Here is an 18,552-nt window from a genome sequence, read left to right on the forward strand (position 1 = left end):
AATGCCTGTGCACTTGCAAACCCAAGCCAAGCAAAACACACAAACAAAAACTATTGCCCATGCCAATGTCACAGTGCAACTCAGAGACAACGCTGAGGAAGAATTTTCAGAAGCATTTCTCAAAGAATTTTATTTCTAGTGAGGACTGTCAAGTAATGCAAAGTGCAAAAACCCTTTTTGAAACTTGATAGGACTTTCAACCATTTGGGTGAAGTATGGGCCTTTTCAAGGAACCCTGGTGGCCCAAACGGTTAAGCACTTTGCTGCTAACCGAAGGGCTGGCGGTTCAAACCTACCCAGCAGTTCCACGGGAGAAAAAGCTGGCGATCTGCTTCTGTTAAGATTACAGCCAAGAAGAAAACGGTATGGGGCAGTTCTGCTCTGTCACATGGGGTCACTATGAGTTGGAATTGACCTGACTTCACCTAACAACAACAAATGGAGAAGTATTTGGACAAGATGACAGACCAGTTAAGCTTCTTAGATTTTAGTCCTTTCAGTTTTTAGCCTAGCCAGAGGACAAAGGTTTATTAACAGCCTCATTGTGGAGCAATCTCGGGTGCCTCCTGAGAGAAGAGAAGGAGGCGAGGGGCTCTGAAATCAGTGCCTAAGGCAAAAACCAAGGCTATCCTTGAAAAGCACTTAAATCATACCTAAACTCAAAAGTTAACAATTAGCTTCTTGTGTTTATCTTTGTGCATTTAACGGGTAGAAATTCAGCTAACAGGCAAATGTCCCTATTACAGTCCTGCCCCTCCTGCCCCTCTTCCCCATTTAAAGCAGACCTTTATCCCTATCATTCCCAGAAAAGAGGCTCGACCTTCTCCTCATTTTGGGGGGGGGGGGGGGCGGGAGCCAAGTACTTATATTTGAATTCATGTGCAAGATGGTGCTCCACTATGTATCTCTCATCTTTTTCTTACAAATCATATTTTATAGTCAAGGTAATGAAGGTGCCGCTGAGAAGCAGGAAGAAGGGATTGGCTCCTAGACCACACAGCCTGTACTTGGAAGTCACAGAAAATACTTAAAGATGAACTGACGAAGTAGTTCTACTCTACCCTATAGGGTCACTATGAGTTGGAATCGACTCAACAGCAATGGTTTTTTTTTTAAATAATTAGGAGACCTCCCACATATCTCCTTTTGAGCTATCAACACAAAAAGAAACTTATTTGCACTAACTCAGAATATATGCTATTTTGGGTAGAGTCGAATAAAAGTTGTATTTGTATTACCCACAAGGAAGGGATTTCTAGGCAATGTAGTAGTAATGGCTCAAACACGATAGCAGAGAGTATTGGCCAGTCTTTGAGAACTCTAACCCTAATTCTTACAAATTCTGGTTCACGAAACAATTGATATCCTATCATCTTCATATAAATTCTTCCTAACCCCAAAGAATACTTTTAGGCAGTATATTGTTAGCTTCATTTCAGCTGTATATAATTTAAAGAAAAACAAGGTTTTATGCACTGTGCGTATGTTTGTATCTCCTCAAAGCACCCAGCAGTGTTTTATCCACAGGAAGTATTCAATAAATGGTTATTGAATTTAGAATGTTCTTCTTCCCAATCGGTGAGGTTTACTATATTTCCAATTCACAATGCCCATTAATTTTTCAGCATTACTAAGCCTTTTAAAAAAAATCCATTTTGGGATGTGTTTTAAGAGTTCACAGCAAATACGATCTCATAAAGGATGAAGAGAAAACTGTTCATTGAAGCATGCTTAGTCAACACATCAGTAGCCATTGATAAAATGTAATTTAATCATTTAAATTTACATGGTTAATGTACAAGAGCATTTCTTTCAAACCACAGGTTAACACACACTAAAGAGCAATGCTGTTAGAGGAACAGAGAAACTTTGGAAACCTCTGCTGTCTGAAATAAAAGCAAGGCACTCTCCATTAGCAGCTGGTGGATTCCTGATTTCCTCCCACAGAAGGCATACTCACACTGAGAGAGCTCTCCCGCAAGAAGAATCACTTGCTTTAAATCTTGTTGTCCTCTACTGAGCTAGTATGGTCGTCTGTTCTGTATAGACTTGTGTGTCAACATTAAGACAGAAAAAAAAAAAAAAAAAAAAGAGTTGAACTGATAAACGACTTGGTAGGCTCCCATACTAACTATGGAAGACTGAAGCACGCTGCTATGATGTTTATTTTCAGCACTAGTGTCTGAACCTATAACTAAAAAAAGGCTTCACTCCTTCCAGCCAGTAGATACCATGGCTAAAAAGTCTCTTCCTTAAATCTGATGCGTGTAAAAGTAAAAAGTAACAGCATTTCTCTAGGGCTCTGGGTTTTTTTTGTTTTGTTTTTCCTTCACAGACATGACAAAAACAAGGATTAACTTTCCAAATACTAATGGTGTACAAGAAGGTTTTGTATGCACGTTTCTAATTTATTCAAATTCAATTTGAATTTGGTCTGAAGCTACCTTTTAGGAAACGTTAGCTTTCCTGATATTTAATAATGTTTATGATGTTTGCATATAAGCTCAAAAAATTAATGCAGAAGTACTGCTTTACTCGTGGTTATCTTCAGGTATAATGTAAATATTAGCAGTTATGTTTAAAAGCCTGTTTTCCTATAATGCAGTAAATTGAGTAGAAAGACCAGTGAAAAGGGAATTAGTTCCTAGCCTTGACCTTGGGTAAGTCCTTGCCTTTTGCTGGGCCCCAGTTTCCTCCTCTATGAATTTGAAGGTTGGACTAGTAGACAAGTCAGGCCCCTTCCAAGACTAACATTTCAAGATCTGAACATTCCAAATCCTATCATCTTAATATAAAAATAACACTCTTTCATAAAAGCTCACACAAACATAATACATGATCAAATATCAGAATGACTCTTGAAAAACAAAACATATATGATTTGCTATCTGGGTTATCCTTTGCAGCAATTAGGCAATTCATTCATTTGGCATTTGTTTGATTGTATAATTTAATGATAATATAAACAGCATAGTTTTGTTATTTTTTCCTTTAAAAAGACTAAAGCGAAAATGATTTAAAGCTAACAAAAACTACTGTGACATCAGTTTGACATTCAAAGTTTGTTTCTTAGCAAAATGACCAAAGATATTTTGACTTGATACAGAGTATACAATATAGAGATTTTTCAGACCTAAAAATCTTCAAACATTATTTGAATTTAGCAAAACATAAGCAAAATTTTTAATATCAAAGTGCTAAACAGTACTGCCTTAAAAGTCACTGCAAATGAACCATAAAAGAACTGCATGGGAAGTGACATTTATTGTACAAATGGTTAATAAAAAGACACATTATAAATATATATATGTAACCTGCTATATTTATATATATATATGTATATATATATATTTGGTGTATCCAAGTCACTGTGAACACCCCCATTTAAGTACTCTGTAACTCAGCTTCCAGGAGCTGGTGGTCTTGCAATAAATACAGGCAAAGCTATTACAATATAACGTGCATACAAATATTTATACAAATAAGGGCACTATGCAACAAATTATCTCATAATAATATGGCATTAACAGTATAAACATACAAAAGGGAGTACGAACACGGAATGTTGAAACGCAGCCCACTAATCCTTTCTAGTACTCACATTCATACTATTTTTTTAAATAAGACTTGCTTGCTCTCCAAAATGGTCTCTGTAACTGATAGCAAAAATTAAATTTTATATATATGTATATGTATATATATATATATAAACCTTACTATCCCTGATGTTTACCCTGTATGATCCAGTTGCTAGTTATTTGCATGTTCTCATCAAGGGATCAAATACTTGACCGACTCATCTAACGTTCCCATGGCTTCTGAACGGATGTGCAAGTCAGTTGCTACAACTAAAGCAAGTTTAGGGAACTCTGGCAAGGTTGACAGAATGCAACCAAAACAGTTGCGTACAATCCATTTTATGATCTGAGCCCCCTTCAGGACAGCTGGTCAGTCAGGGCAGGGATCTGGTTCCATCAAGATCGGCCAAAAAGTCTTGGATGGACCATATCTCAAATGAGTTCTACCGGGCAGGTGGAAAAAGCCTCTGCTAGAAAAATTAGCATGTGTCATTTGCCAACATGACTGCCTCCTTTTTATTTCCATATAAAACAAAGGAGAGTTAATAAACCAGACTTAGTAAGACAGCACTTTAAAAATTGCACTTGTATATGGAAGCAAACAGCCATTATCATTTTGCTATGTCTCACTTATAGGTAATCCTGCATTTTTCACCATTTGTTAAAATAAAATAAAAGAAGAAAGAAAGTAAGAAAAGGGAATCTCTGCCTTGTCTGTACCACATATGTACCCTTGATAGAGGAAGCATATTCTAAGGGGATCAGTCGCAAGACACATCCTACCCTGGCGAACAACCCTTGGCTGTCTTTGTTTTTAAATACAAAGCAACTCTAACTGTATTAACTAGAAAGAGTTTTAAAACAGTTGTATTATCCTTTTTTTCCCCCTGCTGGGATAGCATCATCCAAAAGTGCTTTGTTAGCAATTTCTTAGAAAACCCTCATGAACTATACCCCCACCCTCCTCCCAAAGCCTATATATAAAACACAACCCCAACACAATACTCTGCAAGTTTTCTGGCTTTAGGTTGTAAGGAAAAGTGCCAGAAGAAAAAAAAAAAGTCTTTGTTTTTTACAGGAGCCGCATTTTCTCTTAAGGAAGGACAGAAAAATGGTAGGTGTCCAGACTCATCCCTTTGCTGCTTGGCAAGCAGCTGCTAGCAGATGAGGCAGCTCCCGGCTCAGGGGGCTCCCGCTCAGAAAGGCAGGGTGTCCAGGAAGAGCTTGTCAATGATGGAAGGCGGAGACACCAAGTCTTCCAGCTTCAGGTAGAAGATGCGCTGGAGGCCCAGGGTGCAGATCTTCCGCAGTTCTACCAGGGCACGCAGGACCTTGGGTTCGGTGGGCTCCAGAGCCTGTCCTTTACTCTGGTGGTCTTTTAAGCTGCTTGTGATCTTGTTGCATAGCTCCTCCACTCTCTTTGGTTCTTTTAACCCATGTCGTTCTACAGAGGGATGGAAAAAGGCAAGTTTAGGAGGCAGTTCCATCTTAACAGGCCTGTGTCCAGTTCTGCCACTTGAGATGGCAATTTACAACCAAGGTCCTCTCCCTCCTAGAGCAGGGCCTTTGGTAACAAGCAACACCATGGCCAGAATCCCCGTCCTGTCACTAGCTGTGTGCCCTTGAGTAAGTCTCTTAACTTCTGAGCCCAGTTTCCTTATGGAGCCCCGGTGGCACAGTGATTAAGTGATACAGCTGCAGAATGAAGACAATAACCACACGGTTCCTGGCACATAGTCACACAGAATGAATGACAGCATGGTGATTATTTTGCACACATCCTCCTAGCCAGGATTCATGAAAGCCCAGTCAGTAGGCAACTCTTTTTCAGAGTGTCACAGAAACACATCCAGGCCAGTGAATTAACGTTCCCATCTGGACAGACTCACTTGGTAGGGGCTGTAAGGTCTGTTTGCTAATGCAAGGACTGTCCCCATGACCCAACACAAAGTGCATGCTTGTGTTTTCATGTTAACCAGCATTGACAGGAATTCAGCTTTCTTTTTCTTTGTCCCTCCCTCATCCCCCCTAAATATCTATTGACCTATACCTGGCACTCCACAGAAAATACATGTGTCCTCCTACAGTGGAGATGGAAAATTCAAAGGGAAGGTAGGAGGGGGCAAGAAGGATGTGGCACAGACACTTTACAATGTATCAAGACTTGAATACCTGAAACTAATATTTCACAAAACCATACATAAGACGACCCCCATGTTAAATATTCTCTCTTATTTTATATATAAGGTTAAGTGATTTTTCCCCCCAGAGTCACATAGCTGCTGAGAGCTGAGACTTGAACCCAGGACTTCTGAGGCAGAGTGTGTCCTCTTGGCCCAGAGTGATGTTACACTTCCTTGTCATGAGAAAGGCTGGACATCTAGTGCAAATCACTTTGCCCTCCCTCAGCATTTAGGTATCAGAGCCTCTTTTCTAAGTAAAGAGTTTGGTCCCTGTTAACTTAAAGTTTTCATCTCCAAGTATAATTACATGTAAAATAATAATTCTTAAATGATGTAAGCCATCTTTCCAATGGGGAATCAAGTATCAATTACTAATTTTTCCTATACTTTTAGTTGGCGATATTTTTGTTAGGAAAAAAAAAGTTATTTCCTTAAAGCAAAAGCCAATCAGAAAAATGAAGCAACGATCTAGACATATTTCTCTTCTCTGGCCCCAAATAAAAAGAGGCCTAGGGACCAGGAAGTCTGCATTCTTCCCCCAGCTCAGCTACTTGTGTATGATTTAGGTGAATTCCTCCTTCTCTGGGGCTCATCTGTAACGGAAAGAGGTTGGATTTAATGACCTTTAAGCAGTTTGCTTAGAGGTCAAGCAGTCAAGACACCAGCAGTCAAGAAATCAAATGATGCACTGCACTGGGCAAATCTGCTGCAAAAAATCTCTTTAAAGTTTTAAAAAGCAAAGATGTCATTTTAATGATTAAGGTGCACCTGATCCAGGCCATGGTGTTTTCAAATCACCTCATATGCATGTGAAAGCTGGACAATGAATAAGGAAGATGGAAGAAGAATTGACGCTTTTGAATTATGGTGTTGGCGAAGAATATTGAATATACCACGGATGGCCAGAAGAATGAATAAGTCTGTCTTGGAAGGTCTCATATACACTGCACATGTTATCAGGAGGGACCAGTCCCTAGAGAAGGACATCATGCTTGGTAAAGTAGAGGGTCAGTGAAAAAGAGGAAGATCCTCCATGAGATGGATTCACTCAGTGGCTGCAAAAATGGGCTCAAATATAGCAGCGACTGTGAGGATGGTGTAGGACAGGGCAGTGTTTGTACATAGGGTCATTATGAGTTGGAATTGACTTGATGGCCCCTAACAACAACAGTAACAAGCATTTTGTGATTGGCTACGAACATGAAGGTTGGCAGTTCAAACTCATCCGGAGGCATCACAGAAGAAAGGCCTGGTGACTGTTTCCTTACAGATTACAGCCATTGAAAATCCAATGGAGCACATTTCTACTCTGACACACATGGAGTCCCCAAAAGTTGGAACTGACTTGATGGCAATGGGTTTGTTTTTGTTTTTAAGGTCCCTTCCAGTTCCGATGTGTTGTAATTAAGGTGCAACCATGAAAACAGCCGGCAACTTTTCAGTGGATCGTAACTTGCAGGTGTCTCATCTCAATGCAACATAATACAGAAAAAAGGGCACAAACCTGGAGTCAGGCAGACCTGAGTTCCAGTTCTGGTTCTGTCACTTACTAGCCACGTGTCACAGATTGAATTATATCCCCCCAAAAATGTGTGTATCAATTTGGCTGGGCCATGATACCCAGTATTGTGTAATTGTCCTCCATTTCGTGATTGTAATTTTATGTTAAAGAGGATTAGCGTGGGATTGTAACACCCTTACTAAGGTCACATTGCTGATCCAATGTAAAGGGAGCTTCCCTGGGGTGTGGCCTGCACCACCTTTATCTTAAAAGAGACAAAAGGAAAAGGGAAGCAAGCAGAGAGTTAGGGACCTTGTACCACCAAGAAAGCAGCATGGGGAGCACAGTACATTTTTTGGACCTGACGTTCCTGTGCTGAGATGCTCCCAGACCAAGGGAAGACAGATGCGTCACAAGGACCTTCCTCCAGAGCCAGCAGAGAGAGAAAGCCTTCCCCTGGAGCTGACATCCTGAATTTGGACTTGTGAACTACTAGACTGTGAGAGAATAAATTTCTTTGTTAAAAGCCATCCACTTGTGGTATTTCTATTCTAGCGGCACTAGGTAACCAAGACACCATGTGACCTAAAATTTCTAAGGCTCAATGTCCTCATAGGAAAATGGAGGTTATCGGGTAGTAGATACACAAGTATTTGTTGTCTCTGTCTTCATCCTTCTCTGTGTATCTTAGATGTTACACAATAAATTAAAAGAAAGAGTGAGCATTATAATAAAACCTACATCCGTAAGTTGTTGTGAGGCTCAACTAAGATGATGTCATGTAAAAGTGTCTTGTCAACTGTAGAGTGCTATACACATGGTATAGTCAGCCCCCAAGACAATGTCTGACACATGGCTAGTGGCTGGCAACTGCAGTCAAACAAAAGGCAATAACATCCCCTAATTCCTAAGCTGTGTAGTGCATGGTTTTGCTTTCTCCAGGAAGCTATTAGCCAATTATCCCAAGCACAACCCATCCTCAGTGGCTTATTTTTACTAAATACACTGTCCCCAGGTTTCAGTCTTAGACGAAGCACCCAAAAGTGAACTTCAAGAGAAATCCTGCCTGCAGTGGTGTTCTGCCTAAAGTTTTTTTTTCCTTTCCAAAAACAGAAAAGCAGACTGCAAATTTGGCAGTACATTTCAAGAGCTATAAAATGTTCATAGCCTCTGACCAACTAATCCCACTCTTGGGAATTTACGAAAGGAAAAATTCAACAGAAGGATAAAACTGTATGCATGAAGATATTTGGTGCAGCATTATCTATTAGAAAATAATAAAACCCAAAACAAAAAAACCTGAAAACAAATTAAGGGTTGAAGAATAGGGGTAATGCTAAGTAAATAATGATACATCTATATAATGAAAGATCCTGTAGACATTAGAAAGGACAAATATGGAGGCTATGAAGTAACATGGAAAAATATTTATAATATTAAATGAAGAGTAGAATATTAAACTGTAGCTAAGCTGTGATTACATCTATGCAAAAATTACTTCTGCATATAGATAAGGATGAAAGGAAACAAATGAAAATATTCAGGGCTTACAGGATGGCTTTTGTTCCTTTCTTTTAAAAATTCCAGTGTGTGCTGTTTGTACAACAGTGTTAAAATAGAGCACGCTGAGATTTGGTCCTTTGTGCAGCCCTCTAGTTTTTATGATAAAAGGTACAATGTAGTTATAACATGATCTAACAATCATCTTGTTAATGCTAAATTCTATTAATACTGAAATATATCAAATTAGGTTCATAACCTAGGGAGAGCTGCTTTTCCCAGAAAAAATTACCAATCCATTGATTTAAGCTTTCTCTTCCTTTCAGTGCCTCATGGCTGACATACTATTCAAGACTCCGTATTCATTATCAGGGTAAAGAAACTGAGCAATGCGTTGGTTGGATTTCGGGAGGGAGTTGATTACAGAACCTTGTAACCAGAATTTCTCATGGCCAAACTCACAGAAGGTGCCTCAGAGTTCTCCCTGCTCTCCAACCAGTTGTGACTGCTCAATAACTATGGCAACCATTATTTATTCAGTGAATTCAAGTGGAGATCGATACCTCCTGCCAGCTGGATCAACCCTAGGCCTGGAATTCCTCGAGGAATTCAGAAACACTCCTGTTAGAAGCCAAAGGCACCTCAACCCTTCTTTGTTGTCTTGAACAGCTACTGGATTTGTGGCTTCTTTATTTTTTAAAGGGCTGAGATAAAATTCAGTCTCCATGCAAACCACTGCCGGCAGCCTGCAAGATTTTCAGCTCACTAGGGGAGTCACTAAGGGTCTAGGACCTTCCTAGTAATTTGAAATTCGTTAAAACCCCAATCACTGACATTTTAGTTTAAGGGACGCCCCTTTCTTTTCGCAGCTTGCTGAAAATGGCTGCAGAGCTGCTATTCAGAAAGAGTTAATAAATTCTGGGGGAAATGAGACATTTAGATTTCCCTCCTTCCTAGAGAATTCTACAGAGAAGCTGTTAGTTTAAGATCTTTGTTCTTAAACCATTAAACAAGACAAGCTTCTCGGTATTTGTTGTGTTTTGGTCTACATAATTTTCGTCCAATACTTCAGTATTTTAACTTGGGCATTATGTATTCAAAACTTTAAAATACAACTTATAGAAATGGTTAAGTAATGGATTTAAAATACAACTTATAGAAATGGTTAAGTGATGGATTAATGTGTCATATTCATAGTACATATAAATAGGAAGGGACTTGAGTCATTTAGTTCAAACTCCTGCCTAAGACAAGAATCTCCACTACAAGATACACAAAGCAAGTGTCCACCACCCGCTGGTCTGGGAGTTGATTATTTCACACTGATAATAAAACTGCACCTAATAGCATTTTATGTTACACTCTTAGATGATTTTATCTCACTCTCAGAACAACCCTGTGAATTAAGCAGGGCAAAGATTGCCTTTAATTAATAGACAGGAAGGCTAAGGCTCAGAGAGTTCAGTGTCTTGCCCAAGGTTAAAATTAGCAAGTGGCTAATTTCTTTCACTCCAGTCCAGATATATTTCCATTATACCAGGCTGCTTTCCATCCTTGAATGCCTCTAATTGTTAGAAAGTTACTTCTCATCCTGAGATGAACTCAGCCTCCCTGTAACTCCCTCCTACTTTATATGTACTTAATTATCAACTAATTAATTAATTAATCAGTGAACTCTTACAGCAAATATTTATTGAGTACTTATTCTGTGCCAAGCACTGTTACAGCCACTGGGGTTAGAGCAGGGAACCAAACAGATAGACAACAGAGCACACACCTAACCTGTGTGTGCTGTCAATATCTGAAGACACTGTTGGATTCCTGCGTATTTGAGCTATCCATGCCATAGACATCTCTGCTGAGAGAGAGAGGCAGAGAAGAAGAGAGCTACAGAGAAAGAGAGGAAGAAAGAGGAGAGAGAGGGAGAGGGAAGGAAGGAGAGACTGAGTGAAACAGAGCTATTTAGGTCTATGCTCATGTTTTCCCTCTTCACTAGTTAAGATCTACTCATCTTTTAGATCTTAGATCAAATATTTCTTCAAGGAAGCTTCCCTTTCTATCCCCTAGTCTAGACCATGTTCTCCCATGCCTTCCCTTTGCAGGACATAATATGGTTTGCAATCATGTATCTTTGTGACTACTGCCTGCTTAGTTGATGGAATGTCAGCTCCAGGGGGGCATGGACTGTATATGCTCTCCATTGTATCTCTAGCATCAAACCAAGAACATAGGAGGCGCCCAATGAATATTTGTTAAGTGAGTAAATGAATAAATATACAGGTTGGGAGCCATTACGAAGCTAACAACAGCAAAGAACTTTACAAAATCTAAAAATCAACCACAAAATCTTTAAAAAGTCAGTGAAATATGACATTTTAATCCTGCTTTTTCAAAGGAGTCCTTGGGTGGTACAAGTGGTTAACATGTTCATCTGTTAACTGAAAGGTTGGAGGTTTGAGTCCACCCAGAAGCACTTCGGAAGAAAGGCCTGGCAATCTACTTCTGAAAAATCAGCCACTGAAAACCCTATGGAGCACAGTTCTACTCTGACACATATGGGGTTGCCATAATTCGGAAACACCTATGTTTTCACGCACTTTGCATGAGAATTAAATATTTCAAAATCCTGCTGAGTGTCTGAATTCCTTGTGAACCTATTTTGATGTGATCCTAGGAGACCTGGACTGGAGAATCAAGACACCTGACTTACACTTCCAGCTCCACCATCAATTTAGACAAGCCAATTCTCCTCCCTGGGCCTCAGTTTTCTCATCAATAAAACAAGGGCAGTGAACTAGACCAGGCATGCATGCATTGACTCAGTCTCCCTCTTTTCCATTTCAAAATCTCTCTGTTCTCATCCTCTCTGTCTTATCTCCTCTTGCTTCCAGAGAAAGCTCTTCCCACACAGGCTGTCTATCCTTCTTGCCCTTATTTGAAACTCTCTTTGTTGCTCCTTTCAGTTGTCATTCTCTTCTAGCTGCTTCCTCCTGTCCATTCACTACTCACATCTCCCTCAGCCTAAAAATTACATTAAAGAACCGCTCTTTGACCCTCATTTCCCTTAATATTTCTTCTTTTCCTTCTTCCCTTCAAAGCCATGGTTCTAGAAAGAATTTTCTATCCTTCCTGTCTCCACACTTTCAAATCTGACATCTTTGGACAAAGTACAACCTGGTTTTTACACTGAAGAGCTGCTCTGTCAAAGGTCACAATCATCTACTTCTGCCTAATTGTGTCATCTAGTGCGGGTCTTCCCAGGACTCATCTTATTCACCTTCTAGTAGCATTTGATATCACAGAGAAACCACTTCCTTCTTAAAAATTCTCATGAATATTACCCATCACACTGGCTGTACTACAATGAGATCCTGTTACCTCTACCGCCCTGAAGACTACTTTTTCTCGTTTCCGGTCTTGTAGGTCCATAATATACGCATCCCCAACGACTACCTTCCAAGTCTTTTCTTCTCCCTTCTTCTTTAGCCATCTCCTCCTCTCCGTGGAATCAAACATTACTTCGATACTGATGTCTACAAAATGTACAACTATAAACCAAAAGTTTCTCTTGATCTCCTGACCTAATCTTCCATCAGCATGCAGGCCATGTCTCTGTAATCCATCCCGGGTACTTCCAAACCGATCATTCATTTAGTCTCTGTAGTATAACTTATTCTCCAAGGTAGTCTGGATGTCATGAAGACAATTTAAACCTACCACATCAGAAACTTTGGAACAGATTGCCTAGATATAAATCCTAGTTCCACCACACGTTAGCTGGGTGACTCTGGGTCTGTTTCCAGGGCTAATAATGGTACCTGTCTCATGAGTTGTGAGAATTAAATGAATTAATACATGTAAAGGGTTTAAAATAGTCTCTAGCATATAGTAAGCAAAAAACAAAACAAAACCATTGTTGTTGAGTCAATTCCAACTCATAGCGACCCTACAGGACAGAGTAGAACTGCCCCATAGGGTTTCCAAGGAACAGCTGGTGGATTCAAACTGCCAACTCTTTGGTTAGCAGCCGAACGCTTAACCGCTGTACCATCAGGGCTCCATACAGTAAGCACTTAATAAATATTAGCAAGTATCAATTATGTCCAAAACTCAACTCATTACCCTCCCTTTCAATCAGCCACTCCTCTTGGATTCCCCTGTTAATGACAACCCAACCCTCCCTGTCACACAGGCTAGAATTCTCATGATCATCTCTATTCCTTCCCTTGGCCTATCATATTTAATCAACTGCAAGAACTTTGGTTATTATTTCTGCAGTGCTCCTTGCATCTCTCTCCTCCGCTCAATACCCACCGCCTCTAGACCAGGTCTTCAATATCTGTTACCTAGATTGTTTTAACAGCTTTTAACTGGTCTCCCTGTTTCCTGTCTCTGCTGTAATCCATCCCAGGTACTTCCAAATTTATTTATCAAACGAAAATAAACAAAATAACACATGCAAAGCACTTGGCACAATGCCTGGTGCTGAGTATTTAAAAATAGTAGATATTATTAATTTCATAGAATCCCAATTATCGATAGCTTCCCTTGACCCTTGATACTCAAGTGTGGTCCCTGGACCAGCAGAATCGGCTTCACCTGGGAGCTTGTTAGAAATGCAGAATCTCAGGCCCCACCCCAGACCTACTGAATCAATATGCAATTTAACAAGATCCCCAGTGATTCATATGCACATTAAAACTTGAGAAGCTCTGCTCTAGACAATCCTAGTCCCCATAAGATGCTTGAACCCAGTCTATCAAGTGTTCATCTGTTTGTAAACCTCCAAGTAGGTATCATTATACCCAAGGCAGCAACTCATCCCCCAAGCCAGCCTGTTACAATTCTGAATAGTTCTGCCTATCAGAAGGTTTTTCTTACATTCAGCTATAATTTGCCTTCCTGTAGTTCCTAGGTCTGCCTTTTGGGTCTACTCAAGAAATGTCAAATTTTCCTCCTCATGGAAGGGAGCAGAGACTGAGGAAAGGGATGATAGCAGCCAACAGTAGCCTCATCAAGGAAAAGCAACTCCTGCTCTTGAGCAGGTTTTAGGGCACAGGCCAATTCAGGGTCAACAATACAGTTCTAGCTGGAGGGAAAGGAGAAGAGGGTTCCTGGAGACAGCTGTGTGTACAACTCAAACACAAGCAAGCAGGACTTCCTGATCTGAGCTCCACTTCTTTCTCCGGGAAGTCATCTCACTCCTTCTCATGTCAGATATCCTTTCCTGATGGGCTGTTCCGGAGACACAGAGCCGATGCTGGTCAAGAAACCCCAAGCTGGTCAGCAGCCTGTGCTGAAGCTGTAATAGTGCTTCTCCGTCTGCCTGTCTTTGAGTGATTTATTAGAGTAGGTGTCTGTCTTTCTCTCCAGCGAGGCCACAAACTCCCTGAGGGTAAAGGATTATGTGCCTGGCACATAGCAGATGCTCAATAAATATTTACCGAATTAATCTGAATTTAAATGAGGCAGTTCTCAGGAATTCAGACTATTTTCTAATAACAAAGTGGTAGTTTAAAAATAATTACTTCAGATTTTTCTAATTCAGGAGACTTTTTGATATTCACAATTAACTCATTCATTCAATCCGTATTTGCCACGTGGCAGACACTATTAAATGCTAAAGTAATTATCAAGATGAATACAACTTCCATTGCCCTTAAGAAACCCACAGTCTAGCTGAAAGTGAAAGACACAAAGAAATAACTTAATACAACGAGTATATGCAACAGGAGGGATGTGTGACAATTTTTAGAGAGGAGAACAGCTAGCTCTTCCTGGAAGTGTGTAAGACAAATAACACTTAAGGATAGTAAGAATGAATGCTTGTCTGACATTTTATTCTCTACAAAGTACACACTTGCACATTCAACCTTTACAATAAACCTCTAAGTAGGTATCATTATCCCCATGAGAAATGAGAAAACCGAGGTTCAGAGAGGGTAAGGAACTTGCCCAAGATTACACAGCTAGGAAGTGACAGGGAGAGGACATGAACTCATATCTCCAAGTTCCAAATTCCGTAACTTTATTTTTTTAAACTATATTGTCCTGCCAAGTTTTACACTTAGTTTTCCTTGTAATGTAGCTGATGGATATATTTGACACAAAAGCAGGATAACTAGGTAACAATTTAGAATAAGCAGGGGAACTCTGGAAAGACAGGTGGTGGAGGGCATGGTAGGATCAGCCACTTACCTAAGTCCCGCCATGCCATTGTTACACAAAGATGCACTGCTTTCTGCCCCCTAGTTCTGAGCTCCTTCCTCTCCCTCAGTCTTAGAGCCCATGTTCTAATAAGACCAGGAAAAAGACAACAGGCAGAGGAGAAAGGAGTCATTTTCTCACCTGACCAAAGATCTGAGTAGGGAAAAGAACGCCACAGGGGAATATTCTTCCAGTGTCAAAACGAAACCATGACTAACACTACCTCATGCTTTACTCCAAAAAATGAGCAATACTCTGGACTTCCCCTTCACTAGACTTGTCCCTTTTAAGGACCTGAGCTTTAACCACCGTACATCATACACCATACATGTTACATCAGAGTCATTTATATATGACTTTCTGGTAAACTATACATTTCCTGATGGCAGAATTCATGCATGGCTAACCTTTGCATCCCTAGAGACTAACACAGTGCCCGGTACACGGTAGGTCCCCAATATTTATTTAAAAAATGGATACTTATAAAATTATTATTCCATACTGAATTGTTGTTTGAGGCGGGGTGGGGGGGTGCTTCTTACTTATTAAACATAACGAACTACAACCAGACATCACCTCATTGGTACCCAGCAGAAGCAAAGCATTTCTATTACTCTCATGTCAGTGTTGTGGCACTGGCAAAGGGAATGGTTAGGGTAGCTAAACTGGGAACCTAAAAACATTTGAAAACCACGACTGTGGGGAACTCCCTATTCACTGTATAGAAGGAGCGTGATCTGAAAGAAATCATTTCCTGCCTCACCTCACACCTAGTTTTTCAAGAGGGGCACAGAGACAGGAGGAGGAAGAAGGAAAAAGATTCAGAAAAAAAAAGCCATGTTTGTGAAAGCCACCAGTTCTGTCCAGATTCTTAATAATTTTCTTGGAAACAAGACTGGTTAAACTTCTAAGACCCTATTTCCCTTTCATGAGCGCTGTGGTCGAAGAGCAGGCAATTTGGGGATGGATTTTCTGATGCCAATAGCCCAGCTGATATTCCACAATCACACACTGTGATCAGTGGAGCTTATTCAGAAGTCAAGATTTCATGGGAGCCCATATTCAAATGAAAATTAATATCCACAACAGTGCACACTGGCGTTTCCCAGGCATCGCCTTTTCTGCCATTTCCCGATGCTTTCAAACATGGCAAGGCCCCTCCCAACTAGCAAATCACAAAGAGAGTGCTGTGAGCTCCAGAAATGAGAGAAAACCAAAAACAACAACAAAAACAATGAAAAAAAAGAACAAAAAAACAAAGCAAACCAAGCCCATTGCTGTCGAGTCAACGCCGACTCACAGAGGGGCCTATTTGTTCTATGGGTTAAAACCACAGCACCTGCAACAACCTGCTTGCACAGGCTGGCAGGAATGAGGGCAGGAGCTGGAGCTGCCCCATGGGGGAGGCCTGAAGATGACACTGGAAAGCACTTTGTCAGTGCTCAGGAAGTGGCAGCGTAACTATTTTAATATCATCGTCCTCCTTCAAGCCTCTCTCTCAAGCATCCAAGGAGATAGTCACAGAACACTGCCTTCTAAGGCCACCACCCTGCCTTCTCATGCCTCTGAGTTTGATTTCGGGCCATCCGAGGGTTTGCAAGGGGAAGGGGCAGACATGTATGACTTGAGAGAGTCTTGACACTGTCCGTCTAAGGGGGGAATTTAGGTGGATTGAGGGCCTGCTCTGAATACAGTTTGGCTACTTCACAAACCTAACTTCCTGTAGTCCTCACTGCCAATCTATGGAATAGATAGTATTATCCCCATTTTACAGATGGGGAAACTGAAGTTCAGAGAAATGAAACACTTTACTCAACAGCACATAATTATTAAATTTAGGACCCTGGATTGAAACCCGGGGGTGCCATGTTCCAAAGCCCATGCTATTTCTACCATGCCAAACTGCTTCCTTCCCCAGTAAGTCTCCACAGAAATGGGCAGCGGGCTGAGCAGCCCCTCACTCCAAAACAAGCCAACCAATCTACCATACACGCATGCTGAGATGGGGGCCCTGAGGCCCAGGGGTGGGGTGGGGGAGCTTGTTCGAGGACACAGAGCAAACTGGAGGCAGAGACAGGACTGGCACTCCCCTCTCCTAATTCCCACTTGTGTCTTGCATTGAACTGTAATCTCTCCAGGCTGGGACCCCCCTGGCCCTTACATATCCTGGCCTCATGGTTGTCTATTAACTTCCACTTAAAGAGTAAAACAGAGAAAGATGTAGGCCTCAGGGATCCTCCTCTTAAACCACAGCTCTCCCACCTGGGCTGGTCTCTTTCCTGCTCCAGTGTGTGCTCAAAACCACCTATCAGGGTAGATCTTTCTCAAATACAAGCCTGGCCTTGATGCTGCTCTGGTCAAAACCTTCCGCGGACCCCATTGCTCTCAGGGTAAATGCCTACCAGTCTCATCTCCCATCACTCTATTTTCTAGTCATCTCCTTCCTGAAAGGCATGACAAACTGTCATACTTTCAAAGGCTTTATCAAATTTTATTTCTGTCTGGAATTCTCACCCCTTTCATTTCAGCCTGGAGACATCCTGTGCATTTATCAAGAACCAACTCATGTTATCTCCTTAGAGAAGACCACCACCCCCTGCATCGTCTCAGCACTTTGTACATACTCCCACATCTCCAGCGCGGCACTCGACACCCTGTATCACGTGTATTAGTCTGCATGCTCTGTCTCCTTCAGAGGTGTGTGTCATCATTTCTGAAAACCCACTGGCACGCAGCACAGTGCCTACAGTATGAACATCTGTTCATTAACTGGACACAACATCCATTTCCATAGAGATGTGGCAACGTACTGATTTTATTTACAGAAAGCCAAAGCTGGCTCTAGATTTTTTTTTTTTTATAATTAACCAGACTTCTTACTTTCTAGTTTTGAGTGTTAAATTGTCCTAGGAAGAGGTGGATGTTCTTGAAGTCCTTGGAAGCACCCATCAAAAGAAGCGAGTTCCTCATCTAGGACCAAAGACCAGGAGGAAGTCTGGTTCCACTTGGAATACTGAGGGAACAAGCTAGTGTCTGATTCTCAACGGCAGCACATGCCATTGACTTTTCTTTGCCTCCATGTAAACCATCAAATCATGAACCAGACTAGCTCTTAAGGTATACAGGCACACATCACTTGGGTAATAGATGTCCCAAGAAGGTGCGTGTAAACAAAGCTTGGACGAACCAACGCGCATTTCTGACGCGTCAGAAAGAAGGGCCTGTCTGTGCCATAGGTTGCAGTGGGTTCTTTGTGAAGCTCACCACCTGCCTGAAAACTGTTGTCTACAACCAAGAGTGTATCAAATCTGAACCTTACTCTCAGTCCGATAGCCTAATCTGAGTCTGGGTCTGATGGAAGGGATGGGGGTGAGCCCCAGGTCTGGCTAGGCAATTCTGGGCCTCTATCCCATCACTGCCTCATTGTTCCCCCCTAAAAAACCAAACCCACTGCCGTCGAGTCGATTCTGACTCAGAGCGATCCTATAGGACAAAATAAAACTGCCCCATAGGGTTTCCAGGGAGTGACTGGTGGATTTGAACTGCTGACCTTTTGGTTAACAGCCAAATGCTTAACCACTGC

At 41.2% G+C, this 18,552-nt stretch overlaps 1 protein-coding gene across 2 annotated transcripts in view; it reads right to left on the bottom strand.

The window, feature by feature from the left end:
- Nucleotides 1–2,055: 2,055 nt before the first annotated feature.
- NR4A3 (nuclear receptor subfamily 4 group A member 3) overlaps nucleotides 2,056–18,552 on the bottom strand; it is a 40,011-nt gene continuing 23,514 nt past the window's right edge. For both annotated transcript variants that reach the window (XM_023727469.1, XM_023727468.1), the window contains one exon: nucleotides 2,056–5,022. In XM_023727469.1, the coding sequence (XP_023583237.1) occupies nucleotides 4,775–5,022 (248 nt within the window). In that variant the 3' untranslated portion in view covers nucleotides 2,056–4,774. The remainder of the gene's footprint in view (nucleotides 5,023–18,552) is intronic.

This window comes from Trichechus manatus, unplaced genomic scaffold (genome assembly GCF_000243295.1).
Source record: "Trichechus manatus latirostris isolate Lorelei unplaced genomic scaffold, TriManLat1.0 scaffold00016, whole genome shotgun sequence".
Lineage (NCBI taxonomy): Eukaryota > Metazoa > Chordata > Mammalia > Sirenia > Trichechidae > Trichechus > Trichechus manatus.